At 51.2% G+C, this 24616-nt stretch overlaps 9 protein-coding genes across 9 annotated transcripts; 8 read left to right on the plus strand and 1 right to left on the minus strand.

Moving 5' to 3' along the window:
• Positions 1 to 1642: 1642 nt before the first annotated feature.
• CONPUDRAFT_83197 (uncharacterized protein) lies at positions 1643 to 3484 on the plus strand. The gene is made up of 14 exons (XM_007772112.1): positions 1643 to 1714; positions 1765 to 1857; positions 1910 to 1934; positions 1986 to 2067; positions 2116 to 2148; positions 2202 to 2227; positions 2283 to 2391; positions 2449 to 2591; positions 2652 to 2709; positions 2763 to 2830; positions 2886 to 2896; positions 2946 to 3084; positions 3137 to 3190; positions 3250 to 3484. Exons 1-14 carry the CDS (start codon positions 1692 to 1694, stop codon positions 3364 to 3366), a joined length of 981 nt encoding a protein of 326 aa, XP_007770302.1. The 5' UTR covers positions 1643 to 1691; the 3' UTR covers positions 3367 to 3484.
• Positions 3485 to 4887: 1403 nt separating this feature from the next.
• Positions 4888 to 6833, plus strand: CONPUDRAFT_138102 (uncharacterized protein). The gene is made up of 6 exons (XM_007772113.1): positions 4888 to 4915; positions 4972 to 5031; positions 5096 to 5183; positions 5241 to 5428; positions 5488 to 6316; positions 6369 to 6833. Exon 5 carries the CDS (start codon positions 5529 to 5531, stop codon positions 6135 to 6137), a length of 609 nt encoding a protein of 202 aa, XP_007770303.1. The 5' UTR covers positions 4888 to 4915; positions 4972 to 5031; positions 5096 to 5183; positions 5241 to 5428; positions 5488 to 5528; the 3' UTR covers positions 6138 to 6316; positions 6369 to 6833.
• Positions 6834 to 7596: 763 nt separating this feature from the next.
• On the plus strand, positions 7597 to 8898 carry CONPUDRAFT_58783 (4-hydroxybenzoate polyprenyl transferase; the record flags this gene model as incomplete). The annotated part of the gene is made up of 6 exons (XM_007771595.1): positions 7597 to 7632; positions 7693 to 7726; positions 7794 to 7946; positions 8059 to 8176; positions 8329 to 8481; positions 8544 to 8898. The coding sequence occupies 6 exons, from the start codon at positions 7597 to 7599 to the stop codon at positions 8896 to 8898; spliced, it is 849 nt and encodes a 282-aa protein (XP_007769785.1).
• A 372-nt stretch (positions 8899 to 9270) lies between these two features.
• On the minus strand, positions 9271 to 10293 carry CONPUDRAFT_155378 (uncharacterized protein; the record flags this gene model as incomplete). The annotated part of the gene is made up of 8 exons (XM_007772114.1): positions 9271 to 9299; positions 9348 to 9383; positions 9433 to 9454; positions 9509 to 9536; positions 9587 to 9605; positions 9664 to 9704; positions 9758 to 10219; positions 10274 to 10293. 8 exons carry the CDS (start codon positions 10291 to 10293, stop codon positions 9271 to 9273), a joined length of 657 nt encoding a protein of 218 aa, XP_007770304.1.
• A 1806-nt stretch (positions 10294 to 12099) lies between these two features.
• CONPUDRAFT_166629 (acetyl-CoA synthetase-like protein) lies at positions 12100 to 16262 on the plus strand (the record flags this gene model as incomplete). Its single annotated transcript, XM_007772115.1, has 17 exons — positions 12100 to 12394; positions 12449 to 12951; positions 13008 to 13139; positions 13193 to 13246; positions 13299 to 13381; positions 13433 to 13467; positions 13516 to 13613; positions 13665 to 13823; positions 13874 to 13892; positions 13945 to 14095; positions 14150 to 14207; positions 14255 to 14514; positions 14569 to 15097; positions 15154 to 15187; positions 15240 to 15383; positions 15440 to 15699; positions 15761 to 16262. 17 exons carry the CDS (start codon positions 12100 to 12102, stop codon positions 16196 to 16198), a joined length of 3252 nt encoding a protein of 1083 aa, XP_007770305.1. The 3' UTR covers positions 16199 to 16262.
• Positions 16263 to 17512: 1250 nt separating this feature from the next.
• On the plus strand, positions 17513 to 19636 carry CONPUDRAFT_166630 (uncharacterized protein). Its single transcript, XM_007772116.1, has 3 exons — positions 17513 to 17722; positions 17778 to 18635; positions 18688 to 19636. Exons 2-3 carry the CDS (start codon positions 18029 to 18031, stop codon positions 19347 to 19349), a joined length of 1269 nt encoding a protein of 422 aa, XP_007770306.1. The 5' UTR covers positions 17513 to 17722; positions 17778 to 18028; the 3' UTR covers positions 19350 to 19636.
• Positions 19637 to 19791: 155 nt separating this feature from the next.
• CONPUDRAFT_83200 (uncharacterized protein) lies at positions 19792 to 20771 on the plus strand. Its single transcript, XM_007772117.1, has 4 exons — positions 19792 to 20450; positions 20512 to 20563; positions 20614 to 20696; positions 20750 to 20771. Exons 1-2 carry the CDS (start codon positions 20290 to 20292, stop codon positions 20537 to 20539), a joined length of 189 nt encoding a protein of 62 aa, XP_007770307.1. The 5' UTR covers positions 19792 to 20289; the 3' UTR covers positions 20540 to 20563; positions 20614 to 20696; positions 20750 to 20771.
• A 219-nt stretch (positions 20772 to 20990) lies between these two features.
• On the plus strand, positions 20991 to 22023 carry CONPUDRAFT_83201 (uncharacterized protein). Its single transcript, XM_007772118.1, has 4 exons — positions 20991 to 21321; positions 21392 to 21619; positions 21691 to 21705; positions 21757 to 22023. Exons 2-4 carry the CDS (start codon positions 21483 to 21485, stop codon positions 21857 to 21859), a joined length of 255 nt encoding a protein of 84 aa, XP_007770308.1. The 5' UTR covers positions 20991 to 21321; positions 21392 to 21482; the 3' UTR covers positions 21860 to 22023.
• A 265-nt stretch (positions 22024 to 22288) lies between these two features.
• CONPUDRAFT_155382 (cytochrome P450) lies at positions 22289 to 24318 on the plus strand (the record flags this gene model as incomplete). Its single annotated transcript, XM_007772119.1, has 9 exons — positions 22289 to 22467; positions 22523 to 22756; positions 22815 to 22940; positions 23009 to 23258; positions 23316 to 23438; positions 23499 to 23598; positions 23666 to 23834; positions 23895 to 24023; positions 24099 to 24318. The coding sequence occupies 9 exons, from the start codon at positions 22289 to 22291 to the stop codon at positions 24316 to 24318; spliced, it is 1530 nt and encodes a 509-aa protein (XP_007770309.1).
• Between the last annotated feature and the right edge of the window lie 298 nt (positions 24319 to 24616).

The following is a 24616-nucleotide window of genomic DNA, read 5'->3' on the forward strand; positions in this document are numbered from 1 at the left end:
GTCGTCTACCCGAGATCAGCAAGATTCAAAAGAGCTTCGCGATTCGCCGGCTACCATGAAACCCCTTGGCGCTGCTATAGCTCACGATAAGACATCCTTTGTTTACGAAGTTGAGAAGACTCACTACCAAAATAGGACACCTGACTTGCGCACCCTTACGCCCGCTCAAACCATCTCCAAGCTTCTATCTATACTCTTCTATACTCCTGCGGCGTCGGGCGACATCTTGCGCATCAGAAAGGCGGAGAGAGGAGCAAAGAACCCGGTCTCTAGGATTCCAATTCAAGATCGGAATGGGCGCGCCAGGGACAACCACAAAGCTCTGCACGACGGCAACGCATCACGCGATTGACCGAGAATGCAGCTAAGACGCAAAAGCTGTCAACGTCATCGAATCGAAGCTTGGAACTGTATGAGCTGCCAGAACGGTTACAAACGACTGAATGCTATGGGGAAAGCCGGGACTGAGATCACCGATTGGCAGGATGCAGAGAGCTGGCAGCCAATTACCGGCAGCGCCGCCCCCATTTGCGCCCAAGAGCAAAGGGAAGCCAGCGGTTGAAGCGGTTTTGGCATGATGATTCGCAGGTACGGAGTTCGAATGTGACTTGATACTAATGTGCTGAATGTAAACGTTTGAACTTCGGTGTTGATGGAGATTGCAAAAGCAGCAGCGTCCAGGAATATCGGCGCTACCTTTCGGAAATCGGACATCGGAGTTATAACATTTTGTTTCCGAAGCCGTCGGCTGTTGGGTAAAACCGTGCAACGACGACGCTTCACTTCAAGCTTGTCGTCAACACCAATCATACTTTGAACTTTGAAGTACAGGTGCATCTGTGTAGACCTCGCATCCGATGTGCGCGTGAACGCTCCAAGCTTTCCCACAGGACCTTGTCTATTGGAACCCTCGCATTTCACAACTCTTGATTTCAATATCCAATACCGCCACGAATGCATGAAGCGGGAAAGACCGTGACCCTGTTCAGCGGTACTGCGGGGTTCGCGATTACGGTAAGTGTTTGCCCACTCCAGTGTATGCATTCCACATATTCCTTACCCTGAAAACTTTAACAGGAACGCATCACCGGTCTTGCCGAGCATATGCATGTACTTCTTTGAAACGCTATGGCTCCCTTCTGAGAATTTTCGCGTTATCTGAGATCTGAACGCGAGCCCTAGCTGCTAGCTATGGCATTTGCTGACCATTTCTACTGCAAAAGAGCAAGTGTCTTCCTTTGATTTGTCTCGTTCTAATAGGCGGAAGATCTTTTCAAATCCCAACCACGAACGTAAGCGTTCTTCAAGCACTATCGAGTCGAGGGTAGCAGTGTCGGCATAAACAACTGCGCAGCGGCGTTGCTGCCCTGGATTTTCCGCCAGCGACTGCTTGATTCTGTGCGATTCCAAGTCTCCAAATATAGCTTGAAACGCATTAGGTTTCTTCTGCGCCGCGTTTGTCGCGTACCAGACCTCTGCATGTCACTGAACTGGTATCCATGTCTTTCTGGGCGCGGTTCTTCTTTCTACTCGTTTTACTTCGCCCTCCGGTCCGTCAGGGCGATACATAAACCTCACCTGAGCCTCATGTTCAATGTTTAGGTGGGTCCTGCCACGGACACTTCCCCACGTACCTTGCTCCGTTCGAGATCGACCTCTTTTCCATTCCCTAGTACCACGCTACTCCCACCATGGCCAATCCTGCTGAAGCCGCGTAAGTCAGCGTTTCTCGCAGAGGAACGGCTTTCAGCTGACTTCTTCCAGGCAAGGCCCGATTCTCATAGGAATCTTCATCAACCTTATTCTCTATGGCGTTCGCTGCACGCAAGCGTTTATTTATTATACGACATTCAAGAAGTAAGCATCTAACCTTGTCCAAGGAAACAGGTTGCTGATTAGAGCCACATAGGGACCGCATGTTTATACAACTCTTCGTGAGCACTACTTCGACTTATCTTCCATTACTCGAATTGACGATCACATAGGTCGGGTTTCTTCTCATCGCGGATACGGTAAAGGTAGTCTTTGACATGGTTTACATTTACGACAACCTGGTCATCCACTTCGGTAGGTCTCTGCCTCCGACAAAAAGGCGCTGCTGACGACAATACTCAGGAGATGCCAGCTACATAGCTGCAGCAAACTGGCGTATGTTGTTCTTTCGCACTCTAAACGTCCGACTTCACTGAATCCTGCTCTAGTGTTTAACACAGATCCCGCATTGAACGTAGGTCGATCGCGAGGCTTGACTAGCGTCGGATTGGCGTAATAGCTCTGAACAGGGAATCATCGGAGCTACGGTTCAAGCGTTTTTTGCGTGGAGAGTCAAGAACCTCACGCGCAATAACTGGGCATTCGGCGTCATTGTCTTCTTTCTCGTGTCGGAAGGACGTGAGTACTCTTTCTCAGGTGCTTCACGCTTTGGCTAACTCGCCTTATGTTGGGAAGTGTGCGGTGTCGGGACGGCCATCGCATGTCAGATTGTGCCCGAGTTTCAAAACTTCCAGAGGTTCGAGGTTATTGTCATTCTGTGGCTAGCGAGCGCGGCGATCTGCGACTGCGTCGTTACTGCTTCTTTGGTGTATCATCTAGTGAGCGCGATGCTGCCCTTTGTTCTGTCGAGGTTCGTAGGACTGATGACATCCGTATAGCAAACCCACAAACAAGGCTTCAGGAGATCAGACACCATAATCGACAAGATCATTGCCCGTAGGTCATAATATGCTGACTACATGGAGTAATCCGCTGACAGTGTTATTTAGTTACCGTACAGACCGGTATGATAACGGCAGTCTGGGCCACGGTAGACTTGATTCTCTTCCTTACTAGCGTACGTCCCATTACGACATCGCATGCATGCGCGGAATACTAACTCACCTTACCAGACCGACGGATAGTAAGGATGCTTTCCAGCACTTATGGCCATCAGCTAACGTGAACTCTAGCCATCTGATCTTCAACTACAACCTGGCCAACCTGTACTCGAACTGTATCATGTCTACGCTCAACGCTCGTATGTACTTCAGGGAGGCAGCTGAGAGTGGCAAGCCGTCTTGGAATGATCGTTCTCAGGACAGGTCTACGGTAAGCTCACTTCAGCCCCACCCATGAGCGATCCCTTACGTTCATGTGCCAGCCCCACAACATAGAACTGATGAACCATCAAGGTAGCAACCAGCGACCTCCCTGTGTAAGCGAATGGATACCCTCCGGTTTTTTGGTACCGTGGCCTCACCGCTCGCATGACAGGTTTTCGTAGAAGTCGAGTCCCAGCGAGTTATCGAGACTACGAAGGGGACCAGTTTGGATGGCGAGATAGAGCTGGAAACCTCGGGCAGCGATAAGACGTATGGCTGGAGTAAGTAAACGCCGCACTTTGATGCTGATGAATATGTTTGTAAAAGGTACTGGTCTACGGAACGAGCCTCCCCATCAAAAGTATGAGTGCTGGGTGTGCCGCGTTCGCTGCGTTCGTTTCACGTTTTGTGCCCGTCAGATCTTTTTGGTCGATACCTACGGTTTTGGATATACTACATTGTACGTATAGTCTTGGATAGTTTGGATCCCGTTCTCTCAGGTCCTGTGTCAGCGATACTATGGATGTGGGCGACCCAATATACGTGTGCGTTGTGCAAAGTGTTCCCAATGATTCGCTGCTTAGCTCGGTGGCGGTATCTACACTTAGATTCGGGAAAGGAGCATGGTATGTCAAGTTATTTGCATGATTGGGAGTGTCCAAAACAAATAGAACAGCTCAGAAGCACCAGCGATCCTCCTGTCGATACGCACTGTCCGAGGCTCGTGAGGATTTTGTGGGTGGTGACGCGTTGGTCGGCACACGAGCTAACTTTGGACGTGGGGTAGTTCATGTAGGATGGAGATCGCGGGGAGGTTCGATTTAGGGCTTCAGTTCGAGCTGACTTGAGACGCGACCGTGAGGAAGAGAAGGTGGTTGTGCATCGCGAAAGAGGGAGGTTGGTGGGAGGAAGAAGACGAAGCCTATGATTGGACGAACGGTCCGGGGTGCCGGATCGGGAATCGGGGATACCGGAAGAAGCCGGCGGGGATTGGAACGTTTGGCGTCGCGTGGCGTCGTGGATGCAGCTGGATGAAGCAGGGAATGGGAGTGGGCTCGTCGATGGCCAGCATCGTTCTCCATCTGGTGATTTGAATGTACTCTATTTGCATGCTCCATCTTCAACTTGAATATACTTGCTCTTTTTTGGAGAGCTACTATCCTCTGCCTATGCTGGTCGCCTCACGGAGTATCGCTATCGAGTCTCTGTCTAGGTGCTGTATGTGATGCATGCACGTCTGGAGTCCGGATTTATGCTCTCCTCTCACAACCCACAGCAATAACGATTTCAGCTACTAACGCGAAGCCGTTCTACGCTGAACACGGCAGAATGAGTAAGTGCTCCGAAATCTGGTACAGGCTCTAGCGCTTACGACGAGAAGGTGTCCATGATGTGCTCGATGCAAGGCTCTAGTCGAATGACGCACTAGGTTCGGCCAACGGTTTGTCGCAGTGAGGAGCGGACAGATGGAATGGTAGTGTTGATTGGCGGTCTGGGGGTGAGCAACGTCTTTAACCCATGCTACGCTTGTGGGCTGAGGAATGAGGAAGGGTTTTTAGGTACGGTGACTCGTGAACCTCTTGCAGACATACCCTGCAGGTGGCGAATATCATCAATAATTCTTGGCGGGCTTCGTTCACTTTTGCTTCACCTCTAAGCCTGCTCCTCAATTCTTCGCGCTCCTATTTGGCATTGACTTCGAGCAGCGGTCCGGGTGCGGTGTCGTTCACATGGATTATTATTCTTTCGTGGATCACGCGTTCGCTGGCGAAATGTGTAGCTCGTATGTGTCACCAGAGCCCACACCATCCTGGGACATAACTGGCAGAGCGACTAAGGCAGGCACTCTTAATCCACGACCTGCGTTGTGCATGATCCTCAAACAGTAGTTCAGTTCCTGCGGTAGTTTGTTCACCTCCCTCACGAACATGCGACTTGACGCGTTCTGGTGAAGGTACGACTTTACTAAACATACGCCCTTATAGGTAATTGATGCGTGAATGGCTCGCTGCGAACAGTTGATGAAGACGTAGACACCGAAGATAAGCTGGCTTGGGGCATGTACTCTGCGGGTGATTGGTACTGGTTTTAGCCGTCGGCCTAAAGGTAGTAATATGCGTTAAGGATACATGCATGACGTCTAAACTTCAGCTCGCTTTTCAGGTCCACATCGGTTAGGAGTCAAGAACTTGCAGGGTAAACATCGCAATGATTGCCAGTGCAATTGATCTTGTCGCACGTGATTCGATCGCCTCTCAAACGCGTACCATCCTAGCCTCCCGGAGGCTATTTCGAACTTCGAGCTTGGGCAGTGTATCGACTCGCTGTGATTGGCGAGTTGACATACTTGGGCATGTTATTTTCTTATTCCGTTGGTGTTCAGGGACCTCCGCTGATTATGCTGATTTAGGGCGAATCGCTCGCTACGACGCGTCTACATGTAGCATTCCAATGCGTGTAGAAGGAATGTCAGTTGGCTCGGATTGCGTCACTTGTTTATTCGATTGGCTACCGGTCCCCTCTCTGATTCAATCTCTGCGCGGACCCAGGGAGCTCCTTCACCTCATCGCATTACCACTCCGCAGTAGCAGTCAACCCCACCCATATCTCGTATTCTCTTCTCGTCATGGCGTTCAAGTTTACCATCTACCTCTCCAAATCGCGAAAACAAACCAAGCCAGCTCATCTCAAGGCCGCCCACAACGACAATGGCAGAAGGAAGTCATCGAAGTCTTGGAACGCCTTCAAGTCTCAAGGACCGCCAGGCTCACCACGACCACACGCCTGATGTGCACGCCAAAGGCACCTGCAATCACATCCCTCTACCTCCCGCCAACAACAATATCATTCTCCACCGTCTCCCGCCCCAGATTTCCTCCCTTCAACCCATTATCACTCCTCATCCCCGAGTCTCCTCTCTCCCACCCAAGGCCGCTCCCCAGCCAGTCGCTCCTCCCGCGGTATCCCTCTCCAGGTCTCGCCTCTTCCCAAAATCTTATCCAAGCCCTTCGTCAGGCGGACGAAGATGCTCGCAATTTCATATCCTTCGGCCCTCTATGAGCAGGAAGATACTTCGCAGTCTATAACGACAATCTATCCCGCCTCTACCGTCATACGTGTCGTCGATACCCACAGTCTATTCCCATCTCCTACGGCACACACTATCGCCCAGAACGATTCCCAGGAGGAATCAATCGGCGGCCTCCAGCACCCTTCTTCTCGCGGAGAAAGCTTCTCTCGTGAGTCTAATCTCCTCTTTTTCTATCACCGTTCCTGACCACTTTCCCCTAGATGTGTCGAGCACACCCTTGTATGCTGCCGCGGCCATTCATCATGAATGTCGCCAGAAGAACGGCAAAACATCGCCTATCCCGTGGTCTCCGAGCGGTAGAAGTGAGGACTGCGTCCACGACCGCCTCGATCCCCATGCGTTGCATCACGGATGCCACCGCCACTGCCGGGAACTTTTGGGACCTCCTCGAGGACGTCATGGGCCACTCCATTTATCAACAATATACCAGTTTCGAAGCCTTTACTGCTTACTCTGAGGGCCTCATGAACCATGTCGAAAAAGACTCGTTAGCACCCACAAACTAGCTCCTATACGACTTCTCGTTTTCTCCATCACGCGGTAGGGGGGGCGCTTCCGATGCTCGACTTTCGTGGATGCTGGCTTACAAAGCAACTAGAACTTAAAGCTTACCCAAGAGTATTATCTCTCCTCTGTGCCAGGAGTTAAATAATGCCCTCCTTCACAAATGTGTGACGCCTCATCGAAAAAATCATGCCATTTCCGGGCTTTACTTGTACTACGTACAGTACGAATCTACCCACATTGTAAAAGTCAGGTGTAGATTGACTCACCAAAAGCCGTTGATCGCGGGCAAGTACCCTTCATCTGTTGCACTTGTAATCTCGGCTGACCATTGCATGAGTTCGGCGTCTGATGACGACCATGGACATTCCGCTTGGAAGCACCAACTCGAGGTGTTATCGTGGAAAGAGAATCTTCAGATACTTGTCAGTTTTGGATTGAAGAACTGACCATAGATCCGGCGTACTCTTCGGAGTGAACAATTATAAATGCGACAGAAACGTGCACTAACCGCGCGGCGTTCCGTTGAAGGCCCTGATTTGGGACCCTTTTCCAGGTACGTTCAAGACATCAGAAATTCGATGCTCCCATGACCCAATCTAAATGATTACGTAGATTAGCCCACTCTCTGTGGGGTATATGATCGCGATCCAGCTAGAGCGCAACTTAGATGGGTGCATAGCTGCCGACTATATTCTTTTGATGTCACTTCAAAGTTAATGTAGGGGTGTTTCCTTGAAACCCGGACCTTTCACACATTCAAGAGGGCGCAAATATAAGCGTACTCGAAGCTTACGTGGTAGTGGAAAACAGCCTCCCCTCCTTGATCCGTTTGTCTTTCATAACTAACCCCAACGTCGTCGATTTCTGGTTCGCAAAGATTCATTTCGTTCACCAGCAACGCCAAAAATGGTTCTCAAAGATATGCACCCATACTTGGAGCTCATGCGCGTGCACAAGGTTTGCTATTATCTATCGACGAAACAGTGCATAGCATGACACTTTCTTTTTCATTGGAAGCCTGTAGGAACTTGGCTCATGTTCTGGCCGTTCGGTATATGGTCTCAGTTACCAATCAGTGATAATATTAATCGTAAATCACTCACGTATGCCAAATGAAGCGTGGGGACTGTCGCTGGCCGCTAGACAGCAGGTCATTCCTCTCACAAGATATGCGGTCTTGTTCCTCGTGTTCTTTTTCGGGGCCTTCTTCACGCGTAGCACGGTGTGCACGCTGAATGATATTCTGGATCGTGACTTTGATCGACAAGTTGGTGAGTCCAGCACCCTTCATCAAACCGCGACCTCGTCAGAGATCGCGACTTTGGTCAACATCACTGAGTGCGGAGGCTGATTCTTGGTCGAATCTACTGAAATACTTACCAGAAAGGTGCAAGAGCAGGCCAATTGCTAGTGGCAGGGTGGCCACGAAGAATGCTATTGTATTTTACCTGATGCAGCTGGTGGTGTGCTTAGCACTCTCAGCACTCATGAACAAGGTAGCGTGAGTATTCGATTACTATGTCGTGCGATCCAGACCGCTGAGACTTATCTAATGTTTCAGCTGGCAGTGGGCTATCTTCGGGTTATTTCCGCTGTAAGCACGCCACTCCTTTATGAATCGAAGGGCTGAAAATTGTGCTTCCCTAATGCTAGCCACCATGTCTATCCTCTTTTGAAAAGGTGGACCAACTGGCCACAAGCATGGCTTGGCTTGGCCATGAACTGGGGCTTGCCTGTTGCGTGGGCCGCGGTAGCCAGATCAATGGATCTGCCTGTACTTTCTGCATTGCTCAGTGGAAGTTGGTGGTAGGTGACTGGTTGTATCTCACATTGTGTGTCTTCACGTGTCTTACCCCAACTTCAATCAGCTGGACCGTTCTATACGATACAATTTACGCGTGTCAAGATATGGATGATGACCGCAAGGCTGGAATCAAGTCGACCGCGCTCCTTTTTGGAGAATGGATCCTCCCGTTGCTGAGGATGTTTGCTGTTGGCCTCGTCAGCTCCCTCATCGTCACAGGCCTGTTGACGGACTCCGGGCCATTGTACTATGTGATATCAGTGGTGGGAGTTGTGTTACATCTTGCCTGGCAGTTCCGCACAGTGGATCTGCATGTGCCTAACAGTTGCGGCGATATATTCAAAGCAAACAGTACCATCGGGTTCCTGATCTGGGCCGGTTTGTTTGGAGAGTATATATTGTCAGTATATCGCAGTTGATTGGATAAGCTTGAATAACAGCGTGAAGCATGTAGTGATAAGAGGTAACATGATATATGATTGTTCATTGACGTTGACGTAAAATTCCAGGACCTCCTCCCGTCTACTTCAGAGTAAAACTACTGACTCTCGTGCACAATCACATCTTCTTCAATGTTAACAACTGGACCCTGATGAGTACAACCACGTAAATTGGTGTCCTGCAGGAAAGAGATAGTGAAATGCACCTTAGTCGACATCGGAAAAGACTCCGTTGTACGGCCACTATGTACTTCAAAGACACGATCTACACGGCGCTGGATCAACCACCGACCGTTCATGCTATTATTATCAACTTTAGCAATGTGAAAAGCGATGTGAGTATTCAAACGCTCACGCTGCCATTATCGTGTTGGCATATACTGGAAAACGGTAAGGACACGCTCAGCGGGAATTTCTAGAATGCTTACTCGATCCGGAGACTAGGAACACCCCAATCCATATACCTAGACATTAATGTCAGAGGATGTCAAGTATCAAGCAAGAGCCATTTACTTGTGGTGCCTTCTGACAAGAACTAGCAGAGAGTAAGTTAGCAGAGAGATTCAATAACATAAAATATATTAAGTACCAAAGCAAGTACGAGTAGACCAATAACGCTAGGAGGCTGGTGAGCACGCATGAGACGGCTTTACACTGAGTAGAATACCTAGTGCACATCCCCGTCTCTGTACGTTTGTGTCAGAACGCTGAAGGCGGCTGGTCAATAACTGGGGAGAAACTCACCGACCGACCAGAGGATGAGTGTATCGAGGCTTCTACGAGTCCTGGAAAGCATGTCGTCAAGGTATGTCATCACCATGAGAGAGCATACACGTACTTTGAGAAGCCAGACGATCGACGCTTGCTCCAAAGGTATATCGCAATGCATGAGGCAATCCATACATCGCACGCGACTTTCGTTGTAAATGTAAGAATGAGCGTAGTCCGTGTTTCGGCCTCATACTGCAGCACCTCCCGGACCGTAAAGAACTTCGCCATAGATAGGTATCCTGTGACCTGGGAAAGAATTGACAATACTACACCGAACAGAGTCGGAATTTTGGCAGAAGAAATCAACCATAAGCGATAAAGGAAAAATGTCTGTGGTGTGTGAGTGAGAGCCACAATGACGACGTGGGTTGCACTTGCCTGAGAGACAAACTCCATCCATATTGTGAGGAGCATGAGTGCGACTTCTGCATTTGATAGGATAAGGAGCGTGGATGGGTCATCCATTGCTACGATCGTCATCTGCCATAGAACAGCCGACACCGCGAAGAGATGGGCCGTTTCTAGCAGCCTGTCCAGACTCAGGGGTCAGCTTCTCGTAATATTCAGGAAGAAATCGGCGCACTGCAGGATAACTACCTGCATAAGGTCCCGTGTGTACTCAGTAACATATTCACCGCCATTAAATCATACATACCACAAGCTTGAATAATGTCTTGTCTCTTGTAAACCGTGTAAAGTAGACATATGTTTGCACAAAGAAACATCCTGTGATGAAAGCATTTGCAATACACCCTGCTTCTACAGGTCCAACAATGAGGCTAGGGCTGAGGGGAAAGAGGGCAGCCGTCGAGTTTTCACCACTAGACATGTTAACCAAAGACTGGGGCTAGTTAGAGAGGGGTGACGTATGATGGACTCTTTAAATTGGGGCCGATTAGGGTCAATATTTGACACTGATGTCTATTGTAGGTGGATTCAGCATGATGGCGGTCGGTAAAGTATTCCGATACCCTGTGCAATGGCCGCGTTTGCGCCAAGAATACACCCTACCAGTCGAGTTGGGTCCGATCCGGCCTACTGCATATCCATCAGCACCATTGTCTTGTTCGCATGCGCCCATTGATCAAGATAAGCTCAAATGACCAGCGACGCTATCGCGTGTCTTCATCATGGGGCCCTACCGGTAACGCCGGAGGCGAGCAGAACCGCCACACTGCACAGTACTCCGAACAAGTGAGAGTTCACTGTAGTTAAATTTATACTGTGATCGTATGAGGAAAAGCTAGTGCGATCACGGGCTTACTGATACCAAATGCGAAAGCAGAATGCACCGTATCCCACAGGCATGTTCTGATGCTATCGAAAAGTAGTAGAAAGTAGTGCACGACTCGGAGGCGAGCAGTGCATGAATCAGACAAATTAACGAGATGGTTCTCATGCTATCAGAAACAGCCTGAGCGGCTTGAAATCGGGGTGTTGCCTAAAATCCTAATGCATTGAGTATTCTTTGAACTTCCTTTAACCGCCTCAATGATTTGTATGTGCGTAAAGAACACGATCTCCCGCGACCATCGGCCATAGAGGCGGGAACATGCCAATGGCATCGCCATCGGCCATACGTGCGTGTCAATGAGGATTAAATCTGTATAATCCGAGGACTGTTAGCATGTGCCGGATCCGGAACACCAAGAACAGAGTATTTCTAAGGCCGTATGTAATGGAAGGCATGTAGGGAATCTTATGAGGTTGAAAAGGTTGCAAGATCGAGTACACTTGCATGTTCCAATTGAGCTTGAGTGCTTAGCGCTTGAAGCCCGAAACTAAAGAGCCTAGAAGCATGCCGTCCTAAGGGCCATCTACATCAGGTATGATGGAACGAATTTCGATATCAAAACCTTGCTCCCTCCAAACTAGTACTCAGATCGGTGAAATGGGATGCGAGGATGTAGTGGACTCGCAACAAAGCTCGGATCGAGATGCCCCCGCTTTGTTGAGAGACAGAAACCCGTCCGGCGGAGATTGAAATGATGCCGCGTCACCGGCTAAGCGCAAGCTTGCGGCGTACACCCTCCGGGCTGTCTGTTTCCTCAAAGTTCGTCAAGTAGAAGGCTGGCGAATCGATCGAACTGGCTACTTTCGACAATGGAGATGCCTTTCGCTTTGTTTGTACGGCTCTTCAGCTCATGTCTCTGGCGCGCTTCGGAGGTTCCATTCATTTACAAGGGCGAGCTCAGATGCCACCGCCGTGCACGAATCTCATCTCAGTCCTTGGATATGCAGCCCGGCCTTCACAGAGGCTCCGCTGGGGCGCTATCTCGATAGTTCCCATGAGCTTGGGGCGCATTCTTAAGGTTTCCGTGCACGGCATTTCATCCGCCTAAGAATAGGTACTACTTCCTGGCTCTATCGTAAAGGAATATTAATCCCGTTCTCGAGCTTAGCTTCTGTATGGCCTCCTCGAGGGTACCCCCTGGCGTCCCGAACACGCAAGCCCTGTGCTCTGACACCTTCCATATCCCACCTCTCGGTCCATCGTTCAACCTCGCAGAAGTTGCAGAATGGACTGCATTACATAGTCCCAACCACCCGCTCTTCAAGTATCCTCTTGCTGATGGGAGCACCCGTACGATATGCTGGTCTGAATGCTACGAGGCCGTCATTATAGGCTGCAAGATACTTCGGCATCGTATTTCCATCTCTACTAGCACTACCCGCCCCGTGGTAGGCATTTTGGCTATCTCAGGTTGGTCCTTCAAGGCAGGGCATTGAAACGTGCGTCTGACGCCAACGTTTATAGACGTCATCCCATACTCGATGAACCTGCTCAGCTGCTTCCGAATGAACTTCGTTCCCTTTCCTATTTCTCCCAGGAACTCCCCTGTGGCCGTCGCTCACTTGATTGAGCGTGCACACGTCAACTATATTTTGATTGGTCGCGAGAAGAGCATGGCGGATCTAGCTCAACGGGCAATTGACATCTTGCGGGGAAGATCCTCCAACGTCACGCCTCCCGTAGTCCTACCCATGTTGCAGTTCGAAGAGGTCTACTCTCCTTCGAGAGCCATCATGGAGCTTCCTGATGTCGCACCCTATGTTTACAGCGGCCCCGACGATGCTCAGATGATCATGCACTCGTCTGGGTCCACAGCCTTCCCTAAACCAGTGCCATGGTCAAACCTTTGCTTCAATATGCTCCAACTGACTCCCTTCTTTGGAGACCGCGATCTGACTGGGAAAGTGTTCTCCCTGCACACCATGCCAATGTATCATGGGATGGGCGCTTCGCAGATCTACTGGGCGGTGAGTCCTTCGCATGAGCGTGCACACCCTCATGGTTCTGAATCTACTTTAATTAGGCGACTTGTGGGCTAGTGATAAGCGCTTTTGAGCCAACTTACCCCACAACTCTTCCGACTCCTGATAATCTGTATGTTGCAGCCAAAGCTACAGAGAGCGACATCGTCTTTTGTGTGCCTACGATCATTGAGGTTCGCGTACCTAACCTTTCGAATGTGCATGGATATGCTCACAGACATTTAAGCAATGGGCAATGAATTCTCAATACGTTACGTGGCTTGCTTCGAGGTCTGGTGTGGTAAGTCGCTATCCTCTCTCGAGTCTATGGAGAATCGAATACATAATTGCAGATTTTCGGTGGAGGGCCCCTTAACAAGGAAATAGGAGACTATTTGACGTCTCAGGGAGTTAGCATCTTCATCTCTTACGGCGCGTGAGTAGCTTTTGGTCCCGATTGGGGATATATTTTGATTGAACTTCTCAGCACGGAAGTTGGCGTGATTAGTACCATCCTTCCATGTGAGCCCCTCATTAGTTTTCCATGTTCAGGAAATTCAAATCCTCTAGCGTCTGTGGATTACGACTGGGATTATTTTAGTTTCCCAAAGTCCGTTACCCCGGAACTGGCGTCATACGGGGAAAATACCTACGAGCTCGTCATCCTGGTACGCCAATCCTACGAAGCCGCCATTTACTTCTTTTTGAGATATCTGCAGCCCAGTGAGTTTTGCGTACCAAGCGCGGTTAATACAACAGTAAACACTACACCTGCGTACTCCACGTCGGACCTTTTGGTGGCACATCCTACCAAACCAGGCTTCTGGAAGGTTTTTGGTCGAGTTGATGATCAAATCATGCACAGCACGGGAGAAAAGGTACAACAATCCCTATTCTGCTTTTGTCGCATATACTCACCGTTGAGTAGACAAACCCAGGACCTCTAGGCAAGGAGAAAGTGCAGAATATCTTTATTCGCCCTCTGATTTTGTTACCCAGAAAGCATCCTAAACCAAAATGAACACGTTATGTCGTCTGTGATGTTCGGGCGGGGGAAGTTCCAAGCCGGAATCATCATTGATCCTGTCGAAAAAGCACGGTTTGATCCCGTGGACGAAGTCAAACTTGCACAGTTCCGCAATTTGATTTGGTGCGTGTTTGTCAACCGCCATCCTCGCTGACAGGTGGCTCACACTTTGAATAGGCCAACAGTGGAGTCGATGAACGCGTACGCTCCCCAACACTCTCGGATATTCAAAGAGGTGAGCGCATACGCATCCGCTGCGAGGCTGTTTTGACGGTGATGTAGATGATTATTGTTTCAACCCCGTCTAAACCATTTACGTACACTGCAAAGAACACTGCACGGCGCCAGGCCATCATAGACTCCTACTCCGACGAGATCGAAAAAGCATACGCCGATGCACAGGAGAGTGCGCAAAGCAACATTGCTTCGCCATCTGTGTGGGATGATACTCAGACACTGACGTTCGTGCGTCATACCGTGTATTCTGTTCTGGGTAGGGAAGTGTCCGATGATGTGGACATCTTCCAACTTGGATGCGACAGGTAAGTACATTTTCACTTGTCACCTTGGCCTCAGAGTGCTCATTGCGATGCAAGTCTGCAAGCTACTTGGATTCGTAACACCCTCCTGCGCGCTCTGCGCGATTCGTCAGCAGTCGACACAAGGCGCGTCAAGGAGAACATCGTGTACACAAACACATCCATCTCAACTCTCGTTGGCTCCATTTCCAAGCTCATACGCGGGGATGGAGTAGAGGACAACTTGGATCTCAGCCAGCGAGTAGCGTTGATGCAGTCGTTTGTTGATAAGTACCTCTTTAGGGAGCTCCCACAGCACCGGCCTCTTCCAACATCTCAGGACGGAGATGTGGTGGTGCTCGTAACTGGCACGACGGGTACTTTCGGCAGTCATCTACTTGCATCGATGCTTGAAAACCCTGCCGTGACACGCATATATGCACTTAACCGGAGGAGCTATGTCGGACACGCAATTGGCACGCGGCAGACGCGAGCATTCGATGAGTGGGAACTGGATACCGAGCCTTTGAAGGCGACGAAACTCAAGCTACTGGAAGGAGATATCCTTGGAGAAAACTTTGGCATCGGTGAAGATACGTACACGGAGGTCAGTTGTGACATTGCTTACTCTTATATATATATCTAACATGGATCCCGCACTAGATGCTGAACACTGTCACTCACGTCGTGCACAATGGTATGTGAATACTCACTATCCGTGATACACCTATTCGCCCTAAACGATATAGCTTGGACTGTGAACTTCAACCTTAGACTCGAGGCGTTCGATGACAATATTCATTCTGTGAGGCGGTTGATCGATTTCTCGCTGAACTCGCGGCTGCCTGTGCCAATGAAGTTCGTCTTCACGAGTTCAGTCGGAGTACTCCAGAGTAAGTGTTACATCACGGTCTTGCCACCACCGCTAGCCTAATTATGGCGTATCTAGACGCCCAAGGGAAAACTGCGCTTCCAGAGGCGCCGGTCAATGCCGAGATTGCTGCCGGCGTCGGCTATGCGGAGTCAAAATGGGTGGCAGAGCAGCTTGTGCAGCGCGCAAGGGCTCAGGTGCCCTCGTTCAATGCCCTCATCGTTCGTGTGGGCCAGTTATGCGGTGGCGCCAGAACCGGAAGCTGGAACACCAAGGAATGGTTCCCAGCTCTCGTCCAGAGTACCGATGCATTGCGCTGCTTCCCTAGCGAGGATAAGGTCATTATTCCCATTATTTCGGCTACCAACTGCATTATGACTCCGTTTACTCGGTATTTAGCCTGTGTTCTGGATTCCTGCGTCCACAGCTGCGGCGTTGCTCGTTAAACTGGCAACTTCGTCGTATCGTCCCAAGAGCGACATAATTCACCTCGTCCATCCCCATCCGACTAGCTTTGCGGACCTTGCGGCAGTATTCGCAACGGCTTTGGACGTCCCCAGAGTTCCTTACAAGCAGTGGCTGATGAAACTCGAGGATTTGCATGAAAAGCAGGTCTCGGGCGACGGATCTGACTCAGAATTGCGCGCGTTGAGGCTTATCACATTCTTCCAGGCGCTTGCGCCTGACCGCGTGTCAGGCGACCTTACGGGATCTGCCAAGCTTGACTGCACCCAGTTGAAGGCGAGCTCCGTGTTATCGTCCGTTGAATGCAAAGCACTTGGTGCAGATAATGTACAACAGTGGATCGGTTATTGGCGACGTGTCAGATTTATGTAGAGCCTCTTGGATGTATAAACATTTCTGTAGAAATGACTTCAAAGAATCATAAAATACACAGAACCGATGCAACGGGTTTGATTCGGCGAAACATAGACATAGTGGATCTTGTACTGCTCCTGCAGACCTGACGTCCAGATTGGTGTCATTGACATCGTCCTTGACCGGGACCTCTGGTGCCTTCGTCAATGGGTTTTAAATGTGCTAAGATAGTTCCGCTTACCAAATGATATGCCCGTGAATATTTATTCCTGTATATTTTCGCCTACACCAGGATGCTCGAGGAAGAGAATGAAGATGGTTGCATAAACGGTCCGGACGCCGGATCGGGAATCGGGGGGAAGCCGGCGGGGTTTGGAATGGTTGGTCGCGTCGCGTGGATGCAGCTGGAGGAGTGCGCGCTCTTCGGCGTTGTCCTTCATGTGATGATTTGAATTGACTCTTTTGCGTCGTCCATCTTCCGACTTCCTCTTCTCTGAGGGGCTGCACTCTGCTGCCTAAGCGGGTACGCAAACTCTGGCCTCGGACTGAGTCGCGCGGTATCGCTCCCTAAACGCTCTTGCCGATGCTATCTGAAGCTGTATTTATGAGCGTATCTCACACCCCACAGTGGCGACAATGCCAGCAACAAACGCAAATCTGGTTTATGTTTAATGATGAAAACTGGGTAAGTACTGCAGCATCTGGTATAGGCTCTAGCGCTTACGACGACCAGGTGTCCGTGGCATGCTCGGTGCAAGGCTCTTGCCGAACGACGCACTAGGTTCGGCTAATGGCGTGTCCGAGTGAGGAGCTGGACAGATGGAATGATAGTTTTGATGGGTGGTCTAGAGGTGAGCAATGCCTTTGGCCTGTGTTACACATGTAGGCTGAGTGTTAGGGTTGCTGGTCACATCGACCCGTGAACCTCTTGTAGATATATTACTGCAGATGTTGGCTGGTCTCATCCCCTTGAGCATCGCCTGTGACTTTGCTCCCGATTCCTGTGCTCCTGTCATCATCGGCTTCGAGTAACGGGTTCGAGTGCTGTGTCGTTCCCTTGGATCACTGTCGTGGGTCCCATATTCGCTGGCGAAGCATGTAGTCCGTCGGCTTCACCCGAGCTGACACCAACTCTGGGACGTGCTGGCAGAACAGTAAAAGCAAGGCCTTGCAATCCACGATTCACGCTGGTCATGGTCCTCGAACAGTTCGGCTCCTGCAATATTTCGATCACCGGCCCCACGAGGAGGCAAGTTGACTCACCTACGTAGGTACTTGAAGCGTAAGTGGCTCACTGCGAATATTTGGCGAAAACAGCAATGGTGAAAACATGCGTTGAGGACATGCGTGATATATAAACTTCAGCTGTCAGGTGCACACTAGTTGAGAGTGAAGGAAACATCGCAGGGTGTAATTGACCTTGTCGCAAGTGATTCGATCGCGTCGCAAACGCGAGCCATGGCCTCCTAGAGGCTATTTCGAACTTTATGCTTCTGCAGCGCACCGGCTCGCTATAGTCGACGAGTTGGAATACTTAGACATGTAAGTCTCTCATTCCATTGACGCTCAGGGACCTCCGCCGATTATGCTGATTTAGGTCGAATCGCTTGTCATCGTGACGCGACTACATGCAAGCATTCCAATGCGTGTAGATGGAATGCTAGTCGGCTCGGGTTGCGTCACTTGTTTGTTTGATTGGCCACCGCCACCTCACTAGTTCAACCTCTGCGCGGACTCAGCAAACTCCTTCACCTCATCCCATTACCACTCCGCAGCACCAGCACCCATTCCTCCACACATACCAACCCAATCAATCACCCTCACGCATATCTCATATCCTCTTTTGCCATGGCGTTCAAGATCTCCCTCTCCCTCTCCAAATCGCGAAAGCAATCCAAGCCAGCTCACCTCAAGACCGCCCACAACGACGATGGCAGCAGGACGCCATCGAAGTTCTGGAACGCCTTCAGGACCCGCCAGGCTAACAGCGACCACACGCCTGACTCTGTGGTCGCCAACCACACCCTCAGTGACTCCCCTCCGCCTCCCGCTAGTAACAACATCATTCTCCACCGTGTCCCGCCCCGGATTTCCTCCCTCCAGCCCATTATCACTCCGCCTCCTCGAATTTCCTCTCTCCCGCCCAAGGCCGGTCCCAAGCCCGTCGCTGCCCTTGTAGTACTACTTTCCAAGCCTATCCCCGCCTCTTCCCCTACTCCCAAACCATTTTCAAAGCCCTTCGTCAGGCGGGACGAAGATGGCCGCAATTTCATCTCCTTCTCGGCCCTCTATGAGCAAGAAACAACTTCACAGTCTATCCCAACATTCTACCCCGCCTCGACCGCCATACGCGTAGTCGATACCCTCACAGCACAGATTATCGCCAAAACCGACTCCCAGGAGGGATCGAATGACGACCGCACGCGCCTTACTTCTCGTGGAGACAGCTCCGCTCGTGAGTCTAATCTTCGCATTTTCTATCACCATTCCTGACTAGTTTCCTCCAGATGCGTCGAGCACTCCCTTGTGGGCTGCCGCGTCCATTCGCCATGAATGTCGTCAGAAGACCGGCGAAATATCCCCTGTCCCCTCTCCGAGCGCCCGGAGCGAAGACTCTGATTCGACGACCGCCTCGGTCCGCTTGCGTCGCATAGCCGACGTCAACGCCGCCGCTGGAAACCTCTGGGACCTACTCGAGAACGCCGCAGACTACACAGCGCCTCCACAATCTACCAGCCTACCCATTTATACCACACATTCTAAGGACTTCACAAACTATGCATCGTCTCCACAATCTATCAACCTCGTCAACTCTACCACACACCCTGAGGATTTCACGACAAACTATACCAGCTACTCACCCACAGACTACCTCCAACACCACTTCTCTGTTTCTACCTCGGACTATCCTTGCATTCCGCGTAATTCCTCTGGGATGTCGCGTATTACCGAGATGACCGAGACGACCACGGTCTCTCTCCTCTTACTCAGTCCGCTCGCCGAGGGCGATGATTCGGACAGTCTATCTGACGTTTCTCTTACGGACGTCATCTGTGGCTCGCCGACACTGGCCAATCTTGAAGATTTCGACTATGATGCTGACGATGATAAGTCGGACGCGATGTCCTTGGCTTCGGTCGTCACTAGCAATATCGAGGGTTTCTTCTGAATCATTCATCTATTACCGCAAGGAAATTTCTCACTTTATCTTGGGACTCTTGATTAGGATTGGGCATGGGCTACGACAATATATGTTTCCTCCTTCATTTCATGGATGTATCTCTTCACCATCATACGCATTATCTTTCTCTATATCAGATTAGTAACCATTCACATCTCTCGGATTCGCATCCTGTAGCCTCATTTTTTCTCGTACCTAGCATGGACTCTCATACCGTCTCGTATCTTGTATTATCAACGAATGCATCAGCACATCCTTAATATTCATTTTCTCATTCACACTCTTGAACAGTTTCGAGTATTGTTGATTTCAGCAAGCTTTAGCTAGCGGGATTTACTCGTACATTGACGGTGATGAAGTTTGCTCTATTACGCAGCTCCAGGAGAATAACAGATAAAATTTCCGGGAAACGAAGCCCGTTCATTAGTACCGCTTAAAAATCTATCACGCTCCATGAAACCTGAAGCCCACAGCCGTCTCAAGACTCGCTCTGCCCATCTCCGTCATATGCATGTACTTCGCATCGAAAACGGCGAGATAGCTCCTGCCGTAAAACCATCCATAACCACGTTCAGCACGCCGTCCTCCTCCGTCCCGTCGGTGTCGGGAACGAAGATCGCTTTGCTGGTGGACTGCGCCTGCGCGGACCAGTAGGTCGCGGTGTACGTGGCGGGGTCAGACTCGAGTGCCCGCGGTTGCTCACGCTGTAGACGTAGCGCGAGGGTTTGCAGTGTGTGGGGGAGCGGTCCGTTCTATTCCCGAGGACGCGTTCACGCGGAACACGCGATAGACGGCGCTCTAGCCGGCTTGAAGGTTGTAAGTAGCTGTATGCGTCGCCTGTGACGGGGTCACTCTTGGCGTGCGCGGCCGAGTTGCGGCCTTGAAGGTCCGAGTGGAGTACGTCCTGGTTGGTGTGGCCCTGGTTGGCATGGTCCAGTGGCTCGAGGGTCTGCGCGCCGGCCGCGGCGTCGGTCTTATTCCACAGGCTCGCGATGCCGTGTCCGTCCTTCTCCCTTTGCTGCAGGCTCTTTCCGACGGTGTCCAGGACGCCGAGCGGGTAGACAGAGAGGCGGTGATGTCAAGATCAAACTGCAGAAGACGTGAAAAAGTCATCAGGTGTTGACCAGGTCTCGACAACATAGCTACGCACGTCAGCGTCATTCAAGACCAGTCGCTGAAGGGCTCCAGCACGATGGTGAGGTCTGCGAAGGAGGTAAGCGGGTGGTCGTGGAGGGCATGGACGAAAGGGGACCTGCGCAGCCTGAATAGCAGGCGAGACGAATGTATTGCAGACAGATAATGGGGCGCAGCGACGTTCATCTTATTGAACCTAAACTTCAGTTGAGGTGGTGTCGTCGTTCTTGGGCAACATGAGGAGATAAACATACGGAGATTGTGCCCCACTCTTTCATTTTCTCCAAATTATAAGGGCATTAGCGAGAGGTAACCTTTTGAACGTGAGAGTATGAAAAGGTCAAAACCCGAGAACGAGATCAACGCAAGTGTCTCGGAACCCGAAAATCGGCTATCGGCAGTAGTTAAGCGCGCATCAAGCGCTCAGGGGCTCGGGCGGCAACGCCGAGTTATAGCTGCCGACCAAACGTTTCTCACCTCCTTCCTCGAGCTATGCCAGGCTATGCCATCGACCTCAACGAGTCTGCAGTTGCACAGTAACCGTGTTGCTGTCGAGACGCATCTGTGTGCAGTAACACCATCAACATCATAAGCAATTTGACCAATATTTTCGAGGTCGGCCAGCGCGATGACATCGCATGAGAAGGCGAAATACTCGCTGCCACCAGGGACCGATTCATCAACCACTCACGCACGCCCCGCTAGAAAAGCTCTACAGGACGATGTGCGAACCCCTTCAACCCAAAGACGCTAAGTAGTATGCACCAGTGCAGCACGAGGCTGATACGCCCTGAGGGACCCTGAGGGACACCATCCACAAGGCGACGTACGTGTTTCTTTACTTTCATCCTTTTTGCACCTGTTTTGCCTTAAACCTAAGCTGACTCTATGTCCAGCCAGGATTGAGTAGTGTTGGTTAATGCGTGACGCAACGCTCAGTGTGCCTCACATCTTCACTACGATTCTCGAGTTCCTGTCTCGCGGAAGATGAGCGGCGCTATTCATGGCGCGTTCAACATAGCCGTTCCAAGTTATCACGCGAGCGTCAAGGTTGCGGTTGAGCCGTCGAGGAGCGTTGGAGAGGTTAGGGTGCTCATGAGAGCGTTGCGTTTCAAGAAGTTCTGGTGGGTTGTTAGTCCGCGTTTGAACGGGATGAGATCGCGCATTGTTCTGATATACAACTTGCCCTTCTCAGCTTATCGGACCGACTGTGCGTGCAGCCTAGACATTCACCAATATGACATTCATGGGAACGGAACAGCTCCCGCTCTAATGGCACTTTCCCGATCTCGGACTTGTTTTCGTTGTTCCGAACTTCACCCTTGACAGGCCTTGACAAACTCCCATCAGCGAGAGTCGGCTGAGTAGTCAAAGGAAAAGTCAAAGGCTCCCAAGCTGATATCGCATCTTTCCCATACGTGGCCTGGGTCGGCCGATCGCTCACCGTATATAGGCCCAAAGTCTGATGTACAGGGGCTGATTATTAACGGACCTATAGTCAGTGCTCGTCACTACCTCTCCAGGAGTGGCAAGTACAATATCTACTGCGCAGGGCCGATGATTAACGGTTCTATAGTCACTGTTCGTCACCTCCTATCACTGCTCACTCACGATTCCCTCAACCATCAGGGCACTAGACTCGTCGAGCAAGCTGTATGCCGAGTTCTTCGGACAACACTTGGCGATCTGACATGGTGTCATGGCGTGCAAGATCGTAGGATGTATGTATTTAAGACCTGGAAACCAATGGGAGTGGCCCCCTAACCAGTATTCCGCAGGTTTTCTCAGCAGTTATGTCCTCTACAGACTTTCTCTCGAACACACTTCCCTCACTCCTCGCCGGCGCTGTAGCTGCGGTCACTGTAACGGCGTACCTTGCTCGCAAAGCCATCCAAGACTCGAGACGGCTTTCAGGCCTTCCGCCTGGTCCCCCGGCGGAATGGTTCTGGAAAAGCCCGATCCCGCAGTACCAGTACGTGCACTTGCATCTACTTTCCCCGCAGAAATTTACTTGCGACTTTAATCAGCACCCACTTGAAATTGGCGGAATGGACGGATCAGTACGGCGACGTGTGCAGCGTGCGCAACGGGAACAACGTCACTATCGTCGTCGGTCGAGTTCAGGCCGCGGTTGACATTCTCGAGAGACAGGGCGGCGTCACGCTGAGCAGGCCGGAGGCTGTTGCGGCGGGGACGATGCAGGCTCGCGGGCAGCAGATTGTTTTGCAGCCTGCGGGGGACAAGTTTAGGAAGATGCGCAAGTGAGTGGCGTGCTGCTTCGGGGCATTACATGTGTGGTGCTCATGTCTGAATGTACAGGGCGGTGCACGAGCCGCTGCAACCAAAGATTGCAAAGTCGTACGCGCCGATCCAGTTCGAGGCGGCGAAGACGTTCGTGCTCAATGTTCTGGAGCGCCCTGATTCCGTTCAGCAGCATGCGGATCTGTACGTCGCCACGTCGCCATATTTATCTTCGGTCCTCAAAGATTGACCGACGTTATGGGTTATACCAGCTACGCGGCGACAGTCACGCTCAAGATCACGTACGGCAAGACCGCGCCGTCCTCGTTCGACGACCCCGACATTGCGCGCATCCACCAGGTCATCGAGCGCTTCTTAAGTGTGCTCCGCCCGGGCGCGTATCTCGTCGATAGGCTTCCGTGGCTGCAGTATATCCCAGGGTACGCGCCGGAGCTCCAGCGGTATCGTGAGCTTGAGCTCGCGCTGTTCCACGAGCAAATTGGCAAGACGAGGAGTGCGCTCGTGAGTGGTCTCGTGCGAGAAGAAGGTCCATGAGCTGACAGCAATATGAACGTATAGGATGCAGGCGTCGATGGGCCCTCGTTCACGCGGTATTTGCTCGAGAATCCGACTGCGCACGGGCTTGACCCGGACGAGATGGCGTATCTCGCGGGCTCTCTTTATGCAGCTGGTTCGGACACGGTGCGTTTCTGTGTCGCCAATCTCGGATCCTCAGCTTGTTGTTGAATCGCATTTTATCAGACCGCTGTTGGAATGACCAATCTCGTCATCGCAGCTGCGGCGCACCCCGAGCTCCAGGCCAAGATCCACGCGGAAATAGACTCTGTCGTTGGCGATCGTGGTGCGTGACACTCCTGTATGCGTTGACTGCTAGCAGCGTCTCACGACTTGTTGGTTCCGACATGCAGTACCGACACCTGACGACATGGACAGCCTGCCGTATCTCGAGGCATTCATGCAGGAGGCCATGCGCTGGCGCCCGATTGTCCGGCTCGGGTTCGCGCACAAGGCGACGGCCGACCTTGTGTGGAACGGGTACCATATCCCGGAGGGCGCATCTATCCTGGGTAACCATTGGTTCGTCTCCGTTCACCCCACTCGCTGCTGGCTTACGTGCTTATGTTATACATATTGAAGGGCGATCTCGCGCGACCCCGTGGCGTTTCCTGACCCGGAGAAGTTCGACCCACACCGCTGGCTCGACGCGGACGGTCAGCTCAAGCCGCAGAAGGAGATACGGTACTTCACTTTTGGTTTCGGCAGACGGTACGTCTCTGCCCTTTCAGATCTTCAATGCTCCACCCGGATCGAGTGACGTCTTATCAACCATCTGTGATGCAGCGTCTGTCCCGGTCAGCACGTTGCGAATCGGTCCATGCTCACGACCATGCTCCTCTTGTTTTGGGCGTTCCGCATCGTGGAAGATCCGAAGGCTCCCATTGATGTGAATGCGTTCGAGGACGCGGGTCTCGTTGCGCGTCACCGTGGATTCAAGGTCGTTCCTGAGCCGCGGCGGAGCGTTGAGGAGATCAGGCAGGTGTTGGGTGACTTGAGCATGTAGGGCGTGGTGTTGAAACTGCCTTTCGTCTGATTATGTTCGTCAACGCATTGTCTTGTTTTTATTATTGAAGCAACATACGTGTTTCCTATGCGATTTCGAGGTTCTTTGACTCAATCACGGCTGAGCTGGCAAATACTGTTGGTGATATTAGCGGGTTGTATTAAAAGAGAATATAAGAAATTGATGAGCAAAACATCAGTACGACCTGCATGCGCTAGAGAACGTCACCGCAAGAGCTTGGCAAGAGCCGGAAACTGCGAGAAGTTGCTGTAAGCCGACGGTCTGACAAGCGAACAGA

This window comes from Coniophora puteana, assembly GCF_000271625.1.
Source record: "Coniophora puteana RWD-64-598 SS2 unplaced genomic scaffold CONPUscaffold_8, whole genome shotgun sequence".
Taxonomy (NCBI): Eukaryota; Fungi; Basidiomycota; class Agaricomycetes; order Boletales; family Coniophoraceae; genus Coniophora; species Coniophora puteana.

Excerpts from the sequence above, each read along its gene's own strand:
- CONPUDRAFT_83197 (XM_007772112.1), top strand. The coding sequence starts at position 1,692 with ATGGCCAATCCTGCTGAAGCCGC. Across the intron at positions 1,935-1,985 it reads GCATGTTTATACAACTCTTC|GTCGGGTTTCTTCTCATCGC; the intron begins GTGAGCACTACT and ends ACGATCACATAG. Across the intron at positions 3,085-3,136 it reads GTTCTCAGGACAGGTCTACG|CCCCACAACATAGAACTGAT; the intron begins GTAAGCTCACTT and ends TTCATGTGCCAG.
- CONPUDRAFT_138102 (XM_007772113.1), top strand. The coding sequence starts at position 5,529 with ATGCGTGTAGAAGGAATGTCAGTTGGCTCGGATTGCGTCACTTGTTTA.
- CONPUDRAFT_166630 (XM_007772116.1), top strand. The coding sequence starts at position 18,029 with ATGGCGTTCAAGATCTCCCTCTCCCTCTCCAAATCGCGAAAGCAATCC. Across the intron at positions 18,636-18,687 it reads TCGTGGAGACAGCTCCGCTC|ATGCGTCGAGCACTCCCTTG; the intron begins GTGAGTCTAATC and ends AGTTTCCTCCAG.
- CONPUDRAFT_83200 (XM_007772117.1), top strand. The coding sequence starts at position 20,290 with ATGGTCCAGTGGCTCGAGGGTCTGCGCGCCGGCCGCGGCGTCGGTCTT. Across the intron at positions 20,451-20,511 it reads GCGGTGATGTCAAGATCAAA|GTCAGCGTCATTCAAGACCA; the intron begins CTGCAGAAGACG and ends ATAGCTACGCAC.
- CONPUDRAFT_83201 (XM_007772118.1), top strand. The coding sequence starts at position 21,483 with ATGAGCGGCGCTATTCATGGCGCGTTCAACATAGCCGTTCCAAGTTAT.